We start from the raw sequence: 16,762 nt of genomic DNA on the forward strand, positions 1-16,762 counted from the left end.
GCAGCAGGAGAGACTTTGCCTGGAGGCAAAGGGGTGAAAGGACTCTTTGTTGGTGGGCCATGAGAAGGTGCCACACGGCTTTAAATTAACTGGAGATCACAGCGGCAACACAGCTGATGGTGCTGGGAACCGAGGGAGGCCTGCCAGCCGAGCATGGAATACTGGGAAGAACCAGGGGCTACCTGAGCCATGGCCTTCTATTTCTTTTCCTGAGAAACGGTACCCTGGACTGGGCAAAGCAGGGAAGGAAAGACTGTGTGCATTTGTGGGTATTCTAAGGGACTTTGGGGTCTCAATGAAGACGTTAAGTCATTACTCTTAAGTTTACATTAATCTTCAAATAAATCATTTCTTTCCTTTTCATCAATCTCTGTCATTGAAAGACATCTCTTCCTGGTGGTAGGCAAGGCAGGCCTAGTACAGGAGGGGGGACCTCAAAGCAGAAGCGGGGGTCCATTCGGCAATAGTATATCGTTCACCCCCCCACCACGGGTCTGTTCTGTAACAGTCCTTACATTCGCTCCTGGGGCCCCTCCACCCCTCTTCATTCTGTCCCTCTCCTCTTGACTGATTCCTCTTCTTCCACCAGCCCTAATTCCCCGGAGGTCGGCATCCACTCCTCTCAGTGCCCGGGCAGGAGATGATGCTCACAGCCTTGTCTTTTGTCCTGAGCCCCAGGCCTCTACATCTAGCGTCCTCCTGGGTGGCTCCTCAGGAACAACCCACGGTTCCAGGACTCACATGACCTAAACCAAATTCCCTCCCAACCTGCTCCCCACCCCGTCTCCCCTCACCTGCCCACCATTCACCCTTCTAGACACTCTTATACACGCACACACACTTGAATCAGTCACCAGGGGTGCTGCTGGTGAACCCTGTAAGCCGAAGTATTTGTGCCCATTACAGGTGATTCTTGGACTCGTTGAAACTCCAGGGCAGCTGAAGTCGATACAGTCTCTTAACTGGCTTCCCACACCAGTGCCTCCAGGACACCCTCTGTGCAAGCTGGTAACTCAACCTTTCCCCAAGGACTTGCTGCCCCAGGAGTGCCCTGCAATAACCCAGGCCAGCACGCCAGGCCTATCAGTTTCAATCTCAGGTAAAGAGATAGTCTATCAGTCACAATCTGGGATGGGAGGAATAGTTAGTACTTCAGGCAGATCTAATCGGTCCATGTACCAACAACCCTTGACTGCTCTTCTTGACCCCCTGGGGCAGGGCAGAAAGAGGAAAGGACAGTCCAGCTGCCTCCATTTACTAAGAGGGGAACCAGGACCAGAGAAGGCAAGACACCTGTTGCAGGTGTCCAGTGAATCAAGGTCTGTGGTTTCTTAACTCCCAGGTGGAGCAGATAGGCAAGGGGGTGGGAGCTCGGGCCAACATCCTCCGCTGCTGCTTAATGTGCTCAAAGGTCACATCGGGGATGGGAGGATTTTCTGCTTGACCCGTTAAGATCCTGGGAGGGTGAGGGAAGAGGAGGAGGGTGGGGAGGGAGGAGGAGCTACCCACTGGACATTCTACACACTGGAGCTGCCCTGACCCGGGGGAGAATTGTGTGCGCTGGGAGCTCCTGCTCCCACCCAATCCCAGCCGCAGGGCTTTCGGGGCCTCTGGGCCGTGAGGAGCTGGAGGCAGTGCTCAATGAGGGTCAGCATGGCCTGCAAGAAGTGCTTAAACAAGTGGGCCGTTGCCATTGTTGCCAGCGTGATCCTGGTGCTCATCAGCGGACTGGTCCTGTGCCTCATGCTGCAGGAGGCCACCCAGCCAGGTAGGGGCCTCCCCGCCATGCCATTAGGTTGGCTTCCATTATGGCTCCCTCCCTGTCCCCACCGAGGCCGATCTCATCTGTCCTCACCACCAACCCTCCTGGGCCCCGTCCAAAGCTCTGACGGCCTCCTCTCTCTCCCTGAATCCTGACCGAGACTCGCCCCTATCCATAGCTCCATCTGCCTCTCTCATGGCCACCCACACCCAGACCTCTCCTTTGCAGAAGGTCCCACAGGCCTTCTTTACCTTTCTCCTTCACCAGGCTTCAGTGGCCTGAAGACCACACCGGTTCTTGGTCTTTAGCCCAGAGCTCCCTCCTGCGCCCCCTAGATAGGCATCTCTTCTTGGAGGTCATGTGGGCCAAATTCAGCCTCCCCGCCCGCCCCGCCCCCAGCATGTCCCCGAGCCCCAGCCAGTCCCACACTGCGCTGGAGCAGCCTCCCCTCATCCTCCGTGTCAGGCCTGTCTCCTCAGTCCCTGCACCTCGAGGCTTCTGCCTTCTGCCCTCCGTAGGCCACCTCACTGCCTTCTCAGGCTTCTGGGCTCCTCCTGGGCCCCTGCAGCTACCTCCCTCTGACACACACAGTCTCTCTGCCGCCAGTGAGATCTTTCTAAACATACAACTCACTTGCCACCCTCAGGGCACACCCAACTCCTTTGCTGGTGGTCAAGGCCATTTACAACCTGATCACAACCCTATTTTCAAATCTTACCCTATTCCATGTCTCTACATTCCATCTGACCAAGCCAATGGCCATTTCTCTAGGCAACTCCTATTCCCTGCAGTCAAGACTTTGCTTATAATCTTTTTTCTGTCTGGAATAACCTACCCCCCTTCTGTCAAATTTATACCCATCCTTCAAGCCCCCCCCCCCATAAATGTTCCCTTCTCTGTGAACTTCTTGACTGCCCCAGGCTGGTGTGGCATCTCCTTGTACCCAGGATCCCATTCACTTCCGTCTCTCATGGCACTGACGACTCCAGGGTCCCACTGTCTCTCCACCAGACGGCATGCCGGACGCACCCTGGGAGCCCAGAGAGGGAGGGTGGGTGAATGAACAGGAGTCCTGGGCTGGGGCAAGAACTGATGCCAATAGCCCCCTTGGCCTTCCCTCTAGGCTGTAAGCAGGATGAGGCTTGTCGCCCTGATGCAGACATGCTGGACTACTTGCTGAGCCTGGGCCAGATCAGCCAACGGGACGGCCTGCTGGTCACCTGGTACCATGGTGCTAACAGCCGGAAGGAGATGAGGGCTGCGCTGAACAGTAAGTCCAGCGGCGAGGACTGGGACTGGCCCGGCAGGAGTGGAGGAGATGGAGGGACAGCAGAGGTGGGGACAACACTACCTAGGAGGTCCCCAATTGTCATACTCTACATGTGGGAGTGGAGGCTCAGGGAGGCCAAGGGACTGGCTCAGGCTGTGCAGCTGATAAGCTCTGAGCCCAGGACTTGAACCAAAGTCTGATTCCAAAGTCATCATGTCCTGCCCTCCCTCCCAGCCACCCCTCCCATGACCTCTCAGGTGACAACTATCCCTGCTAAGAAGGCATTTGCCCTCAAAGTCTAAAGAAACCGGAAAGTGTGAGTGCGAGGCCCAGCGCTACCAACACAAGCTGTAAAAACCTGAGCAAGCCGTGCAGCTGCTCCGAGTCCCCGATGCAGAACGACTCTGGCCCCAGGCAGAGACCACTTGCTGTGGAGACGTGCACGCTCCACAGGACTCTCCAGGGCCTACAGGCAACTTCTTCCATGGGTGCCACGTGACAAAAGTAAAAAGGCTCAGAAAAGTTGGGTGACTCACCCAATGTGACGCCAAAAGCGACTGGGCCAACGTAGGATGCAGAGCAGTTGGCCATATGCTCTTGACCACTGATTCCCAGTCGGGGCACATGCCTGGGTTGCAGGCCAGGTCCTCTGCCGGAGGCGTGCAAGAGGCAACTGATTCATGTTTCTCTTGCATGCTGACCCATGTTCTCTCCCTTTCTTTTTCCCTCCCCTTCCCCTCTCTCTAAAAAATAAATCTTAAAAAAAAATGATAGGCATGGCCCTGAAATTTGAGCATACTTCAGAAGACGCAGATTTCTGGCTCCATCCCCAGTTTCTGATTCAGTGATTCTGGGGTGAGGCCTGAGAATCTGCATTTCTGGTAAGTTCCCAGGTGATGCTGATTCTACTGGCCCCAGGACTACACTTTTGGAACCACTGCTCAGCCAAAATCCCTCAATTTCAGATGAGGAAATAGGGGTCCAGAATTGGAGACAGTTTTGTCCAAGGTCACACAATAGGTCTGAAGCAGGGCCAGGCCGTGGCACCAGGCCTCCAGCTTTATTCCTACACCAGAGGGTCTGGGAGTAAGTGCCTAGATTTGCTGAATGAATAAATGAATGGAGGAATGATTTCGGAGGAGAGGCTACCTCAGGCTGGGGGGAACCACTTGGCTGTGCTTTAGGGATCTCCTCTGATCAGAAGGCTGATGCCAGACCTTAGTGATAAGGAACAGAGCCCCCTCCCTCTGCTGAGGGAGCCAGGCCAGAGAGGGAGGACTCTTATCTAGGAGATAAGGCCTGAGGCAAGGAGGACTCATCATCCCTGGGCTCATCCGGTGTCAGCCCTGGGGCAGCAGAGCGATCCAGCCCCACCAAGCAGGGACCTTGACCAAGAAGAAAGTCAAGGGCCCCACCCAGGTGGTGCCAGCAGCTCAGCAGCATGAAGAGGCAACCTGAGCATAGCTTCAGGGGTGCGGGAAGGACCTCAGGCCTGGTTTTTTCCTGATGGCTCTGCCAGGTCCCTGGGGTAGGCCCTTGGGAAGGGGTCATGTCACAACTGGGGTGGGGACCCTGATGGGGCACCAGGGGTAGTGCTGACCTCGTGGTCATCTTAGACATGACTGGACAACCATGCAGAGAGAAGGAGCCAGAGTAAAGTCCTGGGAGGCAGACATGAACGGGTTCGAATTTTGCCTTGGCCTTTTACCAGTGAAGTCATCTGGGGCAGTGACTTCACCTGTTTGCAGCGTGGTTTCTTCCTCTGTGGAAAATGGCTTGTGGGATGACTATCATTCATTCCAACCAGGGCACTTTTTTTTTTTTAACCAGAAGAGAGTTTGGGTTTTTTTTTTCTTAAGTATTTATTTATTTTTAGAGAGAGGGAAAGGGAGGGAGAAAGAGGGAGAGAGAAACATTGATCCACTGTCTCTCCCACACCCCCAGCTGGGTACATGGCCCACAACCCAGGCATGTGCCCTGACCGGGAATTGAACCAGTGACCTTTTGTTTGCAGGCTGACGTTCAATCCACTGAGGGACACAGGCCAGGCCAAAAGGGTACTTTTTAAAATTTATTTTTAATTGCTTCCCTCCCAGGACACTTTTACTGATAAGAGAGATCATGATTAGCAATTATGCAGAGGTAACAGAAATATACCAGACTATCCAGGCCAACAGGGACATATGGCCACCCTAGTTAAGTGAGCTACTCCATGTAAATAATAATTAACACTCCGTGAATGCCTAACAGGCATATTTTATTATTTAATTCTAGTAAATGAGGACACATAGAGAGGTCAAGTAACCTGCCCAAGGGCACACAGCTTGCTAATGTTAGTTTAGCACTAGGACTGGAAGCTAGCAGAGTAGGTTGAGGGTCTGCACACTCAGGCACAATGTTCTCCTGCTTGGGTGTGAAGTATAGAGCTGGCGCGGGGGTAAGGGGTGTGGGCACAGGGGGGTTGGGAGGACTTGGACATTCCCTGCCTGTTCCCCCTGGGGAGCAGTGCTTCCTCCTTCCTAACTGCGCCCCAGAGGACCAGGACTCCCGCTGTGACTGCAGGAACCTGATCCTTCCCTCACCTCCTGTTCCTTCTTCATACCCTACTCAAGCAAGCTGCCCCTGGATTCAGCATCTGGAAGACAAGCAACAGGCTTAATGACAAGGGAGTGAATTTTTCCAGGAAGAAGCTGGACCCAGGTGGCAACCACAAGGAGGCAGGTTAGGTCCAGAACGCGCACTCCATCAGTTTTTAGTCCGAAGTGCTGGGCACCTGCTGGGCCCCTGCTCTGAGCCAACCTCAGAAGAAAGACTTAGAAGGAAGATGTGGCCCCTATGTTCAAGGGGCTCACAGAGTCTCGTGGGAATCGGTTAGGGCAAATCAAGGAGGCAGCAGCATCAGAGGGTCCCAGGACTGAGAGACCTGGCTCTAGTCCTGGCTCCCTCCCAAGGCACCCTACCTCCCCCAGACAGAAACTGGCCAGTTAGGTGGGGTAGGAGACCCCTCAGCACCCATTTTCCTATGTATGGTTGTATCTGTCTATCCGCTCTATTGGTTCTGGCTTCTCTGGGGCTCGCTAGGGCCAACGCTTTAGACCTCTCTCTGTATTCCCAGGTAACCAAAAGTTAGGATAAGAAAGGATTTGTGGTCAAGCCATACAAATAAAAGCTACCCTCATAAAGCCCTTTATCCACATCTTCTCTACCACTAATTTGTCTTATTTTTTTTAATATTTTATTTATTTTTAGAGAGGGGAAGGATGGGAGGCAGAGAAGGAGAGAAACATCAATTTAGCTGCCCTTGCAGACCAGCCAACCCAGGCATGTGCTCTGACTGGAAATCAAACCAGCAACTCCAGGGTCTGTGGGACAGCGCCCACCCCACTGAGCCATACTAGTCAGGGCTTGTCTTATTGTTAACAGCCATTCTAACAGGTGTGAGGTGGTATTGTGAGTTTTGATTTGCATTTCCCTTATAATTAGTGATGTTGAATATTTTATACCTGTTGGTCATCTGTATGTCATCCTCAGAAAGGTGTCTATTTAGGTCATCTGTTCATTTTTTTAATCAGATAGTTTGGGGTTTTCTTATTAATTTGTACAAGTTCTTCATGTATTTTGGATATTAGCCCCTTACTGGAGGTAGTATTGGCAAACATCTCCTCCCATTTAGTTGGTTGTATCTTTCTTTTGTTGGTGGTTTCTGTTGCTGTGCAGAAGCAACTTTTTTTTTTATGTGGTCCCATTTATTTTTTTCTTTTACTCCTCTTGCCTTTGGGGTCAAGTTCACAAAAAAACAAAACAACAACAACAAAAACCCCTCTGAAACCAAGGTTCGTAAGTTTAGTGCCTATGTTTTCTTTCTGTGTATTTTAGATTTTATTTATTTATTTTTAGGGAGAAGGGGAGACAGGGAGAAGGGGAGAGAAACAGCAACAGGTTGTCTCTTGTTTGCACCCCGACCAGGCATGAAACCTACAACCCAGGCATGTGCCCTGAGCAGAATGCAAACCAGTGACATTTTGCTTTGCGGGATGACACCGAACCAATTGAGCCATACCGGTCAGGGGTCTTATGTGTATTTTATTGTTTCACATCTTACATTCAAGTCTTTAATTCATTTTTGGTTTATTATTATGTATGGTGTCAGATGGCAGACTAGCGTCATTCTTTTTCAGGTGGCTTGCTCAGTGTTTCCACTACCACGTGTTGAGGAGGCTTCCCTTTCTCCAGTGGATATATATTCTTAGCTCCTTTGTCAAAAGTTAGTTGTCCATATATGCGTGATTTATTTCTGAGCTCAATTCTATTCTACTGGTCTGTGTGTTTGTTTTTCTGACAACGCCGTACTATTTTAATTATCGTATCTTTGTAGTATAGTTTAAAGTCAGGGAGTGTGATACTTTCAGCTTTGATTTTTCTCAGGATTGCTTAGGCATTTGGGGTCTTCTGTGGTTTCACACAAATTTGAGGAATTTTTTTTCTATTTCTGTAAAAAATGGCATTGGGCTTTTGGTGGGGATTGCACTAAACCTTATATTGCTTTAGGTAAGATGGCCATTTTAACTATATTAATTCTTCTGATCCATGAACATGAAGTATCTTTCCATTTCTTTCTAAGATTTTATTTATTTACTTTTAGAGAGGGGAAGAAAGGGAGGGAAACATAGATGTGTGAGAGACACATCAATTGGTTGCCTCTCACACACTCCCAAGTGGAGACCTGGCCCACAACCCAGGCATGTGCCCTGACTGGGACCTTTTGGTTCTCAGGCTGGTGCTCAATCCACTGAGCCACACCAGCCAGGGCTTCAATTTCCTTCAACAAGGTCTTATTTTCAGTGTACAGGTCCTTCACTTCTTCTGTTAAGTTTGTTTCTAGGTATTTCACCCTTTTGTCGCAGTTGTGGGTGGGGTTGTTTTCTTCACTACTCTTCCTGATATTCCATTGTTGGTATACAGGAACACAGCAGGTTTTTGTATGTTGATTTTGTATCCTGCAACTGTATTATATTTGTTTATTGCTTCTAGCAGTCTTTTGATGGTGTCTTTGGGGTTCTCCACATGTCGAATGATGTCATCTGCAAATAGTGAGTTTTCCTTCTGCGTCCCCAATCTGGATGCCAGGACTTCCAGTACTATGATGAAAGCACTGGCGAGGGTGCGCATCCTTGTCTTGTTCACCATCTTAGAGGAAACGCTTTCAGTTTTCATCGTCGATGTGTTAGCTGGGGGTTTGTCATAGATGGGCTTTACCATTCAACAACCTTCCCGAAGCTCATAGCAGATGACATCCACCTGACTGAGTTAACTGCATGAACTTGAAACACAAGAGTGAGTGCTCGGCGCTGTCAGGGTGCAGGGAGATGGACAAGCGTACGCACTTCAGGTGGGAATGTGAAGCACAATGATTTTTCTGGACAGTAATTGATAATGTGGGCTTGAAATGAGCCTGCATTGCCCTGACTCAAATTCCACAGGTAGGGATCAGAAGTTATCAGAAAATTGGGATGAAATATGTATCATATGTCTCAGGAATAGGAGGGGGAACTAAATTGAGGTAGGAACCTTCAACTGGGGCTTTTCTAGGCTTTTTTTTTGTTTGATGAAACATATAAAAGTTTTTTAAACGTATCATAATGTTGAAACTTTGAAAAAGATTAACAATTATAAATGCAGTGTGATCTCAAGTGTATACAGACTATATACATTGACAAAAATGGAAGAAAATGCACCAAATAAATAAAATCTTTTTTAAAAAAAGGAAAATATACCAAAATGTGAACTATGATGGAAATGTGAATGAATCGTTCCCTTCTTCCTGCTTTTCTGTATTTTTCAAATGTTCTCTAATAAACATGAAATTGTTTTTACAATGAGAACAGTTGTTTAAGAACAGTCAAGAACTGATAGATTTCCTCGTCTTGCACAGGCAGCGTCATGGTCCTGGAGGCAGACATCACCATAGAAGGGCTCAACACAGCCAATGAAACAGGGGTCCCCATCATGGCGCACCCCCCAGCCATCTACAGTGACAACACCCTGCAGCAGTGGCTGGAGGCTGTGCTGGCCTCTTCCCAGAAGGGTAAGCACCTCTCGGCCCCTCCCCAACTCCCTGGTCCTCTGGTCCTCAGGCAGCATGTGCAGGGACCACTCCACTGCAAGGCAAGTCCAGCTCCCATCACGAGTTACTCATTGCCTTGGCTTCCCAGCCCCACGGTCCAGAGGCCCAGGCTCAGGGAATCCTAGATGGGATGGGGGATACGAAAGGGCACGTCCTGGGTGGTATCTCCCGGACACAGGTGAGATGGAATGGAAATGTAGCTCACTCCTGCTACTCCTGCAGTCCTTGCTCCCTGGGTTAGTGCTGCCTGTTTGAAAGCCCTTCTTCACATCTGACCAGAATCCGGTCCCATTCTTCCTTCCTCCCCTCCCCAACTCCTTACTCCCCACTCCCACAGGCACACACACACACCACCTGCTCTTTCTGCCCCAGGAGGTCACGTCTTCCAGTTCCTTCTTTTTTTTAAATATATATATATTTTATTGATTATACCATTACAGTTGTTCTATTCCCCCCTTCATTCCCCTCCACCTGCACACCCCCTCCCCCACCATTCTCCCCCCTTAGTTTATAACCACGTGTTTCAAGTTCTTTAGATTCTATATTTCCCCTACTATTCTTGCCCTCCCCCCTATCTATTTTCTACCTACTGTCTATGCTATTTTCTGTACCTTCTACCCCCTGCTCCTCCTCCCACTCCCCTGTTGCTAACCCTCCATGTGTTCTTCATTTCTATGGTTCTGCTCCTGATCTAGCTGTCCTCTTGGTTTGCTTTTGTTTTAGGTGTGGTTGTTAATAACTATGAGTTTGCTGTCCTTTCACTGTTAATATTTTTCCTCTTCTTTTTCTTATATAAGTCCCTTTAGTATTTCATATAATAAGAGCTTGGTGATGATGAACTCCTTAAACTTGACCTTATCCGAGAAGCACTTTATCTGTCCTCCCATTCTAAATGAAAGTTTTGCTGGATAAAGCAATCTTGGCTGTAGGTCTTTGGATTTCATGACTTGGAATACTTCTTTCCAGCCCCTTCTTGCCTGTAAGGTCTCTTTTGAGAAATCCACTGACAGTCCGATGGGTACTCCTTTGTAGGTGACTGTCCCCTTATCTCTTGCTGCTTCTAGGATTCTCTCCTTCATTTTAATCTTGGCTAATGTAATGATGATGTGCCTTGGTGTGTTCCTTCTTGGGTCCAACTTCTTTGGGACTCTCTGAGCTGCCTGGATTTCCTGGAAGTCTATTTCCTTTGCCAGACTGGGGAAGTTCTCCTTTATTATTTGTTCAAATAAGTTTTCCACTCGTGGCTGTTTCTTTCCCCCTTCTGGTACCCCTATAATTCGGATGTTGGAACATTTAAAGATGTCCTGGAGATTCCTAAGCCTCTCCTCATTTCTTTGAATTCTCATTTCTTCATTCCTTTCTGGTTGGATGTTTTGTTCTTCCTTCTGGTCCATTCCATTGATTTGAGTCCCAGTTTCCTTTCCATCACTATTGGTTTCCTGTGCATCTCCCTTCATTTCAATTAGTTTAGCCTTCATATGTTCCTCTAATTTGTGACTATAATCAACCAGTTCTGTGAGCATCCTGATGACCAGTGTTTTGAACTGTGCATCTGAGAGACTGGCAATCTCTTGGTCGCTTAGAGTTCTCGGCTCTGGGACTTTGAGTTCTTCTTGCGCCATCTTTTGGGCTGTTCATGCCTGTTAAGTAGCAGGATCGGAGCCCTAGGTGTTCACCAGAGCAGGGCAACTAAGTCACTGGGTTGTGACGTTGTATGTGGGGGCGGGGTCAAAGAGGAGCAATGGTGGTCTCGTCTGCTGCCTCCCACAGCTGCCACCGTCACCAGGGCCCACGCATTTCCTCCCTCTGCACCCGAATGTGCCACCGCCGTCAGCCCTCCACCACTGGGTTCACCCACTGGGGCCTGCGCGGTCCATCTCACTGTGCACAAATGTGCAACTGCGGTCAGTCTGCCCCGCACCCAGACTGGGTCCGGGCTGCCTGCGCACCTGGGTCGGGGGATCTTTCCTGCCTTACCCTGCTCCGCTGCTGGCTCCGCCCCTTACCGTCCTGGTTGAACAGTTCGTTGTTGTCGGACTTCCGTATAATTCAATTTTCTGTTCTTTGGCTATGTCTTTGTTCTCCAAACCTTTGTTGTATTCAAACTTGGCTGTGGGAGAAGGCACAGTGTTTCCACCTATGCCTCCTCCATCTTGGCGGAAGTCCCAGTTCCTTCTTCCCTGAGTATGAGGGGCCAGTTCCCCAAGCCCTTGGCCTCCTCCCCACAGGTATCAAGCTGGACTTCAAGAGTCTCAAGCCCGTGGGCCCCTCCCTGGACCTCCTGCGGCAGCTGACATTGGATGGGAAAGTCCGGAGGCCTGTGTGGATCAATGCTGACATCCTGAGGGGCCCGAATGTGCCCACCCCCATCGAAATCAACGCAACACAGTGAGTGCTTCCCTCTCTGTCTCAACTGCGTCCAGCCCTCTTCCTTCACCATTTGACCCAGGAAGTGCTCAGGGGGCCTTTCCTGAGTCTTCCTCCAGACGTACCATATATTCTGACCTCTGGGCCTCTGCATAGGCTATTCCTTTGCTTCCTTTCAAATGCCTCTCCCCCCTTTCCTGATGAGCCTTTGCCCGCTCATTGCCTCCTCCAAAAACTGCCTCAACACCCCAGGTGACATCCACAATGCCCCCTAACACAGCCCTGATTTCATTGGGGTTACCCTGTATCCCCAATGACCAGGGCAGGGCGTGGCCTGCTAGGAAAGTCTAAACTGCTGGCTCCTTGCCCTGCCCCCATGGAATCCCCGCACTGCCACCAGCAGCCCTCAGATATACCAGCTGCTCCACAGTTTACAGAGAAGGGTCGCATACAAGGAGAGAATACAGCTGATTTGATTCTTATATAGGAGTCTCCCCGCCCCATTTTGCAAATGAGCAAGCTGACAATTGAGGCTTCATTTATTAAGTGTTTATTATGTGCCCCAGGCACTATTTTAAGTACTTTAATTGTAGAATACCATTTAACTCTTACAATGAGAATGAGGTAGGTACTATTATCTTCATTTTGTTAGTACAGGACCTATCCCTTCGAATGACCTAAGTCTAGTAATTGTCCGAGCAAGATTCAAAGCCAGGCCTTTGATGCCAAGGCCCACACTCTCTACCATCCCTCCCTCCAGCCATCCAGCTGTCCACCCAGCCAGCCAACAATCCAGCCATCCAATTTCGGTGATTCTCACATGAGGTGCATTTGGAAAGCAGCAGTTTGGAAAATGTAGTCAGTGGCACAAGATAAATATGGTTTGTCTTCTGGGAGTATTGATTTTACTCAATAGTCTGGGGAGAAGGGTCTGGGGACATTTTTGCCTATTAAAATTTGCATCAGGGCCATATCTGAGTGAAATTTTCAAGTCAAATCTGAAGCTTCAGAGACTCGCGCAGCAGGCAGAGCCCAGATCTCCACCCCTGGGGCTCTGGATTTCATTGCCTCTGTCCACCCAGGGATGTTCAAGAGGCCCTGCCACACCCCCCTCCCCACCCCCAGGAATGCCATCTTTGAGAATGAGAGGTTGAGTGAGCTGCCAAGGTCACAGTCATGACCTGAACCCATACCCCACCGACTCCAAAATTCATGCCCTATTTGTGGGACCTTAAACAAGCCACTTCTGCTCTTTAGGACTCTGTTTCTGCCCTTACAGACTCAATAGGCCCGGCCACTTCCTAGCACTGTGATGGGAACCCAGGAGATGAGGAAGGGCCAGCCAGGCTCGAAGAAACTGGTGTCTCTGATTCTCTGCAGGTTCCTGGCCTTGGTCCAGGAAAAGTACCCTGAGGCCACCCTGTCTCCAGGCTGGACCACCCTCTATGTACCCCTGTTCCCGAACAGCACATATACCCAAGCCATGGTGGAGAAGATGCAGGGGCTGGTAGGAGCACTGCCACAGAGGGTCACCTTCCCCGTGCGGGCTGTCATGGTGCGGGCTGCCTGGCCCCACTTCAGCTGGCTGCTGGGCCAGTCTGACAGGTGAAAACTCCCAGCCCCCTGGCACAGCCCCTGCCCCTGCCCAACCCACCCCCAGGCATCGATCCTAGATGCTCAAGGCTGGCAGGGTCTCACCCACTGGTACTTACATCCCATATGCCATCCCTTTCTGCTTGTATAGTTCTGGTGACAGGCTGTTCACGATCACCTGAGGCAGCCCATCCATTGGTGGATAACTAAGTCTCCCCCTGTTTGAGTTTATACTGAGAAACAATTTGTCTCCCCACAGCTTCCTCCCATGGCGACCAGCCGTGGGAGGCTGCCCAAACTGTACCTGCCACCTCTGCCCCAGCATACTTCCCCGTCTCCACTCCTGCAGTCTGTTCCCAGCCATCCTGTCCCACCCTCAGCAGCTCCCCACAGGACGCTGAGGCTTCTCCCACCATCCTCTGTGCCTGTCCCATTCTGTCCTTGACCCTTTCCCAAAACAGGAAATAGCACCTTCTCCCTCCCTCTGGGCTCCCACTTTCAGTTGTCATTCCTGAAGCCCCTGTGGCTTCTTCCGGCCCCAGGAAGGGGGTAGTGCTCTGGAAGAAAGGGCTGGTGGGAAGTCAGCTGCTCCACCCTCACCCAGCTAGGGTCCAGTTCTGAGCACAGGGACTGAGGACCAAGCTGGGCCCAGACAGACGCCGAGCCTGCTCTCTGGGCCCCAGGTACAGCCTGACGCTGTGGCAGGGCCCTGCAGACCCAGTGTCAGTGGACGATCTCCTCTACTTCAGAGACAACTGTGCCACCCACCAAATCTACTATGACCTCTTTGAGCCTGTCCTGTCGAAATTCAAGCAGCTTGCCAGTAAGGAGTGACCTAGGAGGGTGGGGAAGGGCCGTGGGATGGATTGTGCACTGGGAAGCACCCGGTGGACAGTGGAGCAGAGCTGGAGGGGCTGGACATCAGAGGGGGACATCCTGGGTGGCACAGGGAGAAGATTTACAAACTCATTCAGCTTGTGCTTGGCACAGCTCGGGCTGAAATCCAGGAAATGTCAAACCCCATACACTTTTCCTGGCAGCACAGTTTCCCTGCGGGTGACTCTAACACTTCAGAGAGAGATCTCTCTGCTCCACCTGCTAATCAGTGATCCAGGTGCTACCTGTTCTCATGTTCACACCGCTCATTCCCTTGACACCAAACCTAGCAGCGCCTGCGGTTAAGCCACATCAAAGGGGACTCATCAGACTCAGCATTCCTTCCTTGGGAGCCATCTGGGTGAGGGGGAAAAATAAGAGCTTTGGGGCCAGACAAACCTGGCTCCATGGGGTTCCAATCCCAGCAACTCTGCTAGTGGCTGTAGGCTCTTGGGCAAGTCACTTCTTGTAATCTACAAAAGGGGAAATCACAGCTACCGGGCAGGTCACGGTGAGGGTCAGAAAGTGTGTATAGCCATGGCTCACAGAAGGCGCTCTGTGAATGGTGGCTGCTTTATGGTGACAATTTGGGACCCCACAGTGAACGCCACACGGAAGCGAAACTACTACACAGGGAGCAGCCTGATCCCTCTTCTCCAGCTTCCCGGGGGTGACAGCCTGAGGGTGGAATGGCAGGCTCCCGACATCCAGAGCAACGGGACCGCAGCAACAGTTCGGCTCCCAGGTGAGATCTGACACAGCCCCTGTGCTACTAGCTAAGCTGCAGGGACTCTGTTACCATGGCCACATGCCAGCTAGCAGGTGGGGGAGCACAGTGTTGCCAAGGGGATGGAGTTCCTGGCCCTCAGACCAGCACCTCTGAGCCCTTAGCCATATTATGCTATGAGAGAGGTGGGCACAGCCCCACAGCTGAACCACTACGAGGGCTGGGAGCTAAGCTGGCAGCTTCTCATGTCACTGCGATGAGCCCTGGGCATATTTCTGAAGCAGCTCTCCCACCTGGAGCTCCAGTCCCCAGGTTCCAGACAGTGGAGGCACCAGCTGCTCCTCCTTGGCTGCCCATTGCCTCTCTGCTGCCCCTTTTACAAGGGGCTCTGACACCCCATGATAACTGAACCCCAGTCACTGTTGCCTCCACCATCTCTTCCAGACAAAGAAGGCATGGTCCTGCTGAACGTTGGCCTCCAAGAGTCCACAGCTGGGGACGCTGTGCCTGTTGTACATGCTCCCAGTAGCCCTGCCCTGACGCTGGAGTCATGCCTGCTGCAGCTCGCCACACATCCTGGACACTGGGGAGTCCATCTGCACATAGCACAGCCCATGGCCCTTCGGCCATCTCTGGCCGTGCTGGCCCACCTCTCCGACCTTGGTCACCTTTCTCGGCCCGTGTGGGTGGGGACCACCGTCTCCTATGGGAGTTTTGCAGTGCCTGGCCACGTGGCTGGCGAGGAGTTGCTTACAGCTGTGTCTGAGGTGTTCCCCCACGTGACAGTGGCGCCGGGCTGGCCCGAGGAGGTACTAGGCAGTGGCTACAGGGAACAGCTGGTCACAGATATGCTGGAGCTGTGCCGGGGTCTCTGGCAACCTGTGTCCTTCCAGCTACAGGTTGGGCCGCTGGGCCAGAGCGTGGCTGGAGTCGTGGCCAGGTTACTAGCAGCCTCCCCCCGGGCCACAGTCACAGTGGAACACAGCTCTGTGGAGGACAGCTACGTATCCGTGCGGACAGCGCTGCTGGCAGCCAGGGCCGTGGACAGCACCCGGGTGTACTACAGGCTGCCCCAGAGTTACCACAAAGACTTGCTGGCTGATGTTGGCAGAAACTGACCACCCAGTGGTGCTTCCCATGGGGGAGGCGGGAAGAAGTAAATGCCTCTGCCTCCCTCGATGCACTGCATGCGTGTCCTTGGCAGGATGGAGTGGGAGTGAGGCGGCGCTACTGCAGGTGCCTAGAGGGTCTGGAGGCTGGGAGCCAGATCATTCCGGTTGTCTAGAAGGAACTTCTCACAGGCCTTGAAGGTGTCGTAGAACTCAGAGGAGAGGCCAGCCACGTTGGTGGTCACATAGGTGAGAAAGCCCGGGGTGGCCTGGTTGTAGTAGGACACCTGCAGGGCAGGAAGCCACACTCAGGGAGGCTGGGCTGGGGAGGGGTGGGAGCCACGTGGGCCATGGGGAGTCAGCCCTGCAACCCTGCTGAGGCGGCAGCAGCCTGGGCTCTTAGGAGGCTACAGGACTGGCAGGTGTGACCTCCTGCAGCAGGTTTCCCCCACCCTAGCTTCTCTGACACTGCACTGTCACGGGGGTCTCCCCTGCCAGTTGGGAGACCTTAAAACACAGGGATTGGGTTTCCAGGGCCCAACACAGAATCCGGTTTAAATGAAGGTCTATTGGGGCTTTGGAAACAGGTTACAACTAAGCCTAGGGATTGTCCTGAGAAGCTCATCTATTAAGTGCATTACTTGAACAAGTCTCAGGGCCCTAACAACAGCTGTAAGCCAAGGAGGCAGGCTGCATACACCCACCCTCACTCATTGCAAGCCCCCTCCCCCACATTTTCAACACCAACAGCCCTGCTGAGTTTGATGGGCCCTGAGAACCACATAAAGCCTTCCTAGACAGGAAGGGGTACGTGAGTCAAGATGAATACTAGATCAGAACCTAGGCCTTCTGCCCGCAGCATCCAGGGCTTTTCCCCAGACCCTGCAGTGGCCTCGGATTTCTCTGCACATATTAGATCTTAATGAAGGCTTAC

At 51.7% G+C, this 16,762-nt stretch overlaps 2 protein-coding genes across 4 annotated transcripts in view; one reads left to right on the forward strand and one right to left on the reverse strand.

Annotated features, from left to right (window-relative positions):
* The first annotated feature begins 1,516 nt into the window (after positions 1–1,516).
* Positions 1,517–15,898, forward strand: FAM151A (family with sequence similarity 151 member A). Of its 2 annotated transcripts, XM_037043185.1 has the most exons (8): positions 1,517–1,768; positions 2,886–3,032; positions 8,965–9,117; positions 11,385–11,544; positions 12,904–13,128; positions 13,800–13,939; positions 14,594–14,737; positions 15,164–15,898. In XM_037043185.1, the coding sequence occupies exons 1-8, from the start codon at positions 1,642–1,644 to the stop codon at positions 15,835–15,837; spliced, it is 1,770 nt and encodes a 589-aa protein (XP_036899080.1). In that variant the 5' UTR covers positions 1,517–1,641; the 3' UTR covers positions 15,838–15,898. The 2 variants fall into 2 exon arrangements, with proteins under 2 accessions (XP_036899080.1, XP_036899081.1); XM_037043186.1 differs by lacking the exon at positions 12,904–13,128.
* The window catches only part of ACOT11 (acyl-CoA thioesterase 11), a 47,182-nt gene continuing 42,477 nt past the window's right edge, over positions 12,058–16,762 (reverse strand). For both annotated transcript variants that reach the window (XM_037043182.1, XM_037043184.1), the window contains exon 16: positions 12,058–16,115. In XM_037043182.1, the coding sequence (XP_036899077.1) occupies positions 15,960–16,115 (156 nt within the window). In that variant the 3' untranslated portion in view covers positions 12,058–15,959. The remainder of the gene's footprint in view (positions 16,116–16,762) is intronic.

Source organism: Sturnira hondurensis, unplaced genomic scaffold (assembly GCF_014824575.4).
Source record: "Sturnira hondurensis isolate 20B ecotype Veracruz unplaced genomic scaffold, ASM1482457v3 Scaffold0004068, whole genome shotgun sequence".
Taxonomy (NCBI): domain Eukaryota; kingdom Metazoa; phylum Chordata; class Mammalia; order Chiroptera; family Phyllostomidae; genus Sturnira; species Sturnira hondurensis.

Bases quoted from the DNA above. Each gene is read 5' to 3' on its own strand.
- FAM151A (XM_037043185.1), top strand. From the start codon at position 1,642: ATGAGGGTCAGCATGGCCTGCAAGAAGTGCTTAAACAAGTGGGCCGTT. The intron at 1,769-2,885 runs GTAGGGGCCTCC...CCTTCCCTCTAG, and splicing joins GCAGGAGGCCACCCAGCCAG to GCTGTAAGCAGGATGAGGCT. The intron at 11,545-12,903 runs GTGAGTGCTTCC...GATTCTCTGCAG, and splicing joins ATCGAAATCAACGCAACACA to GTTCCTGGCCTTGGTCCAGG.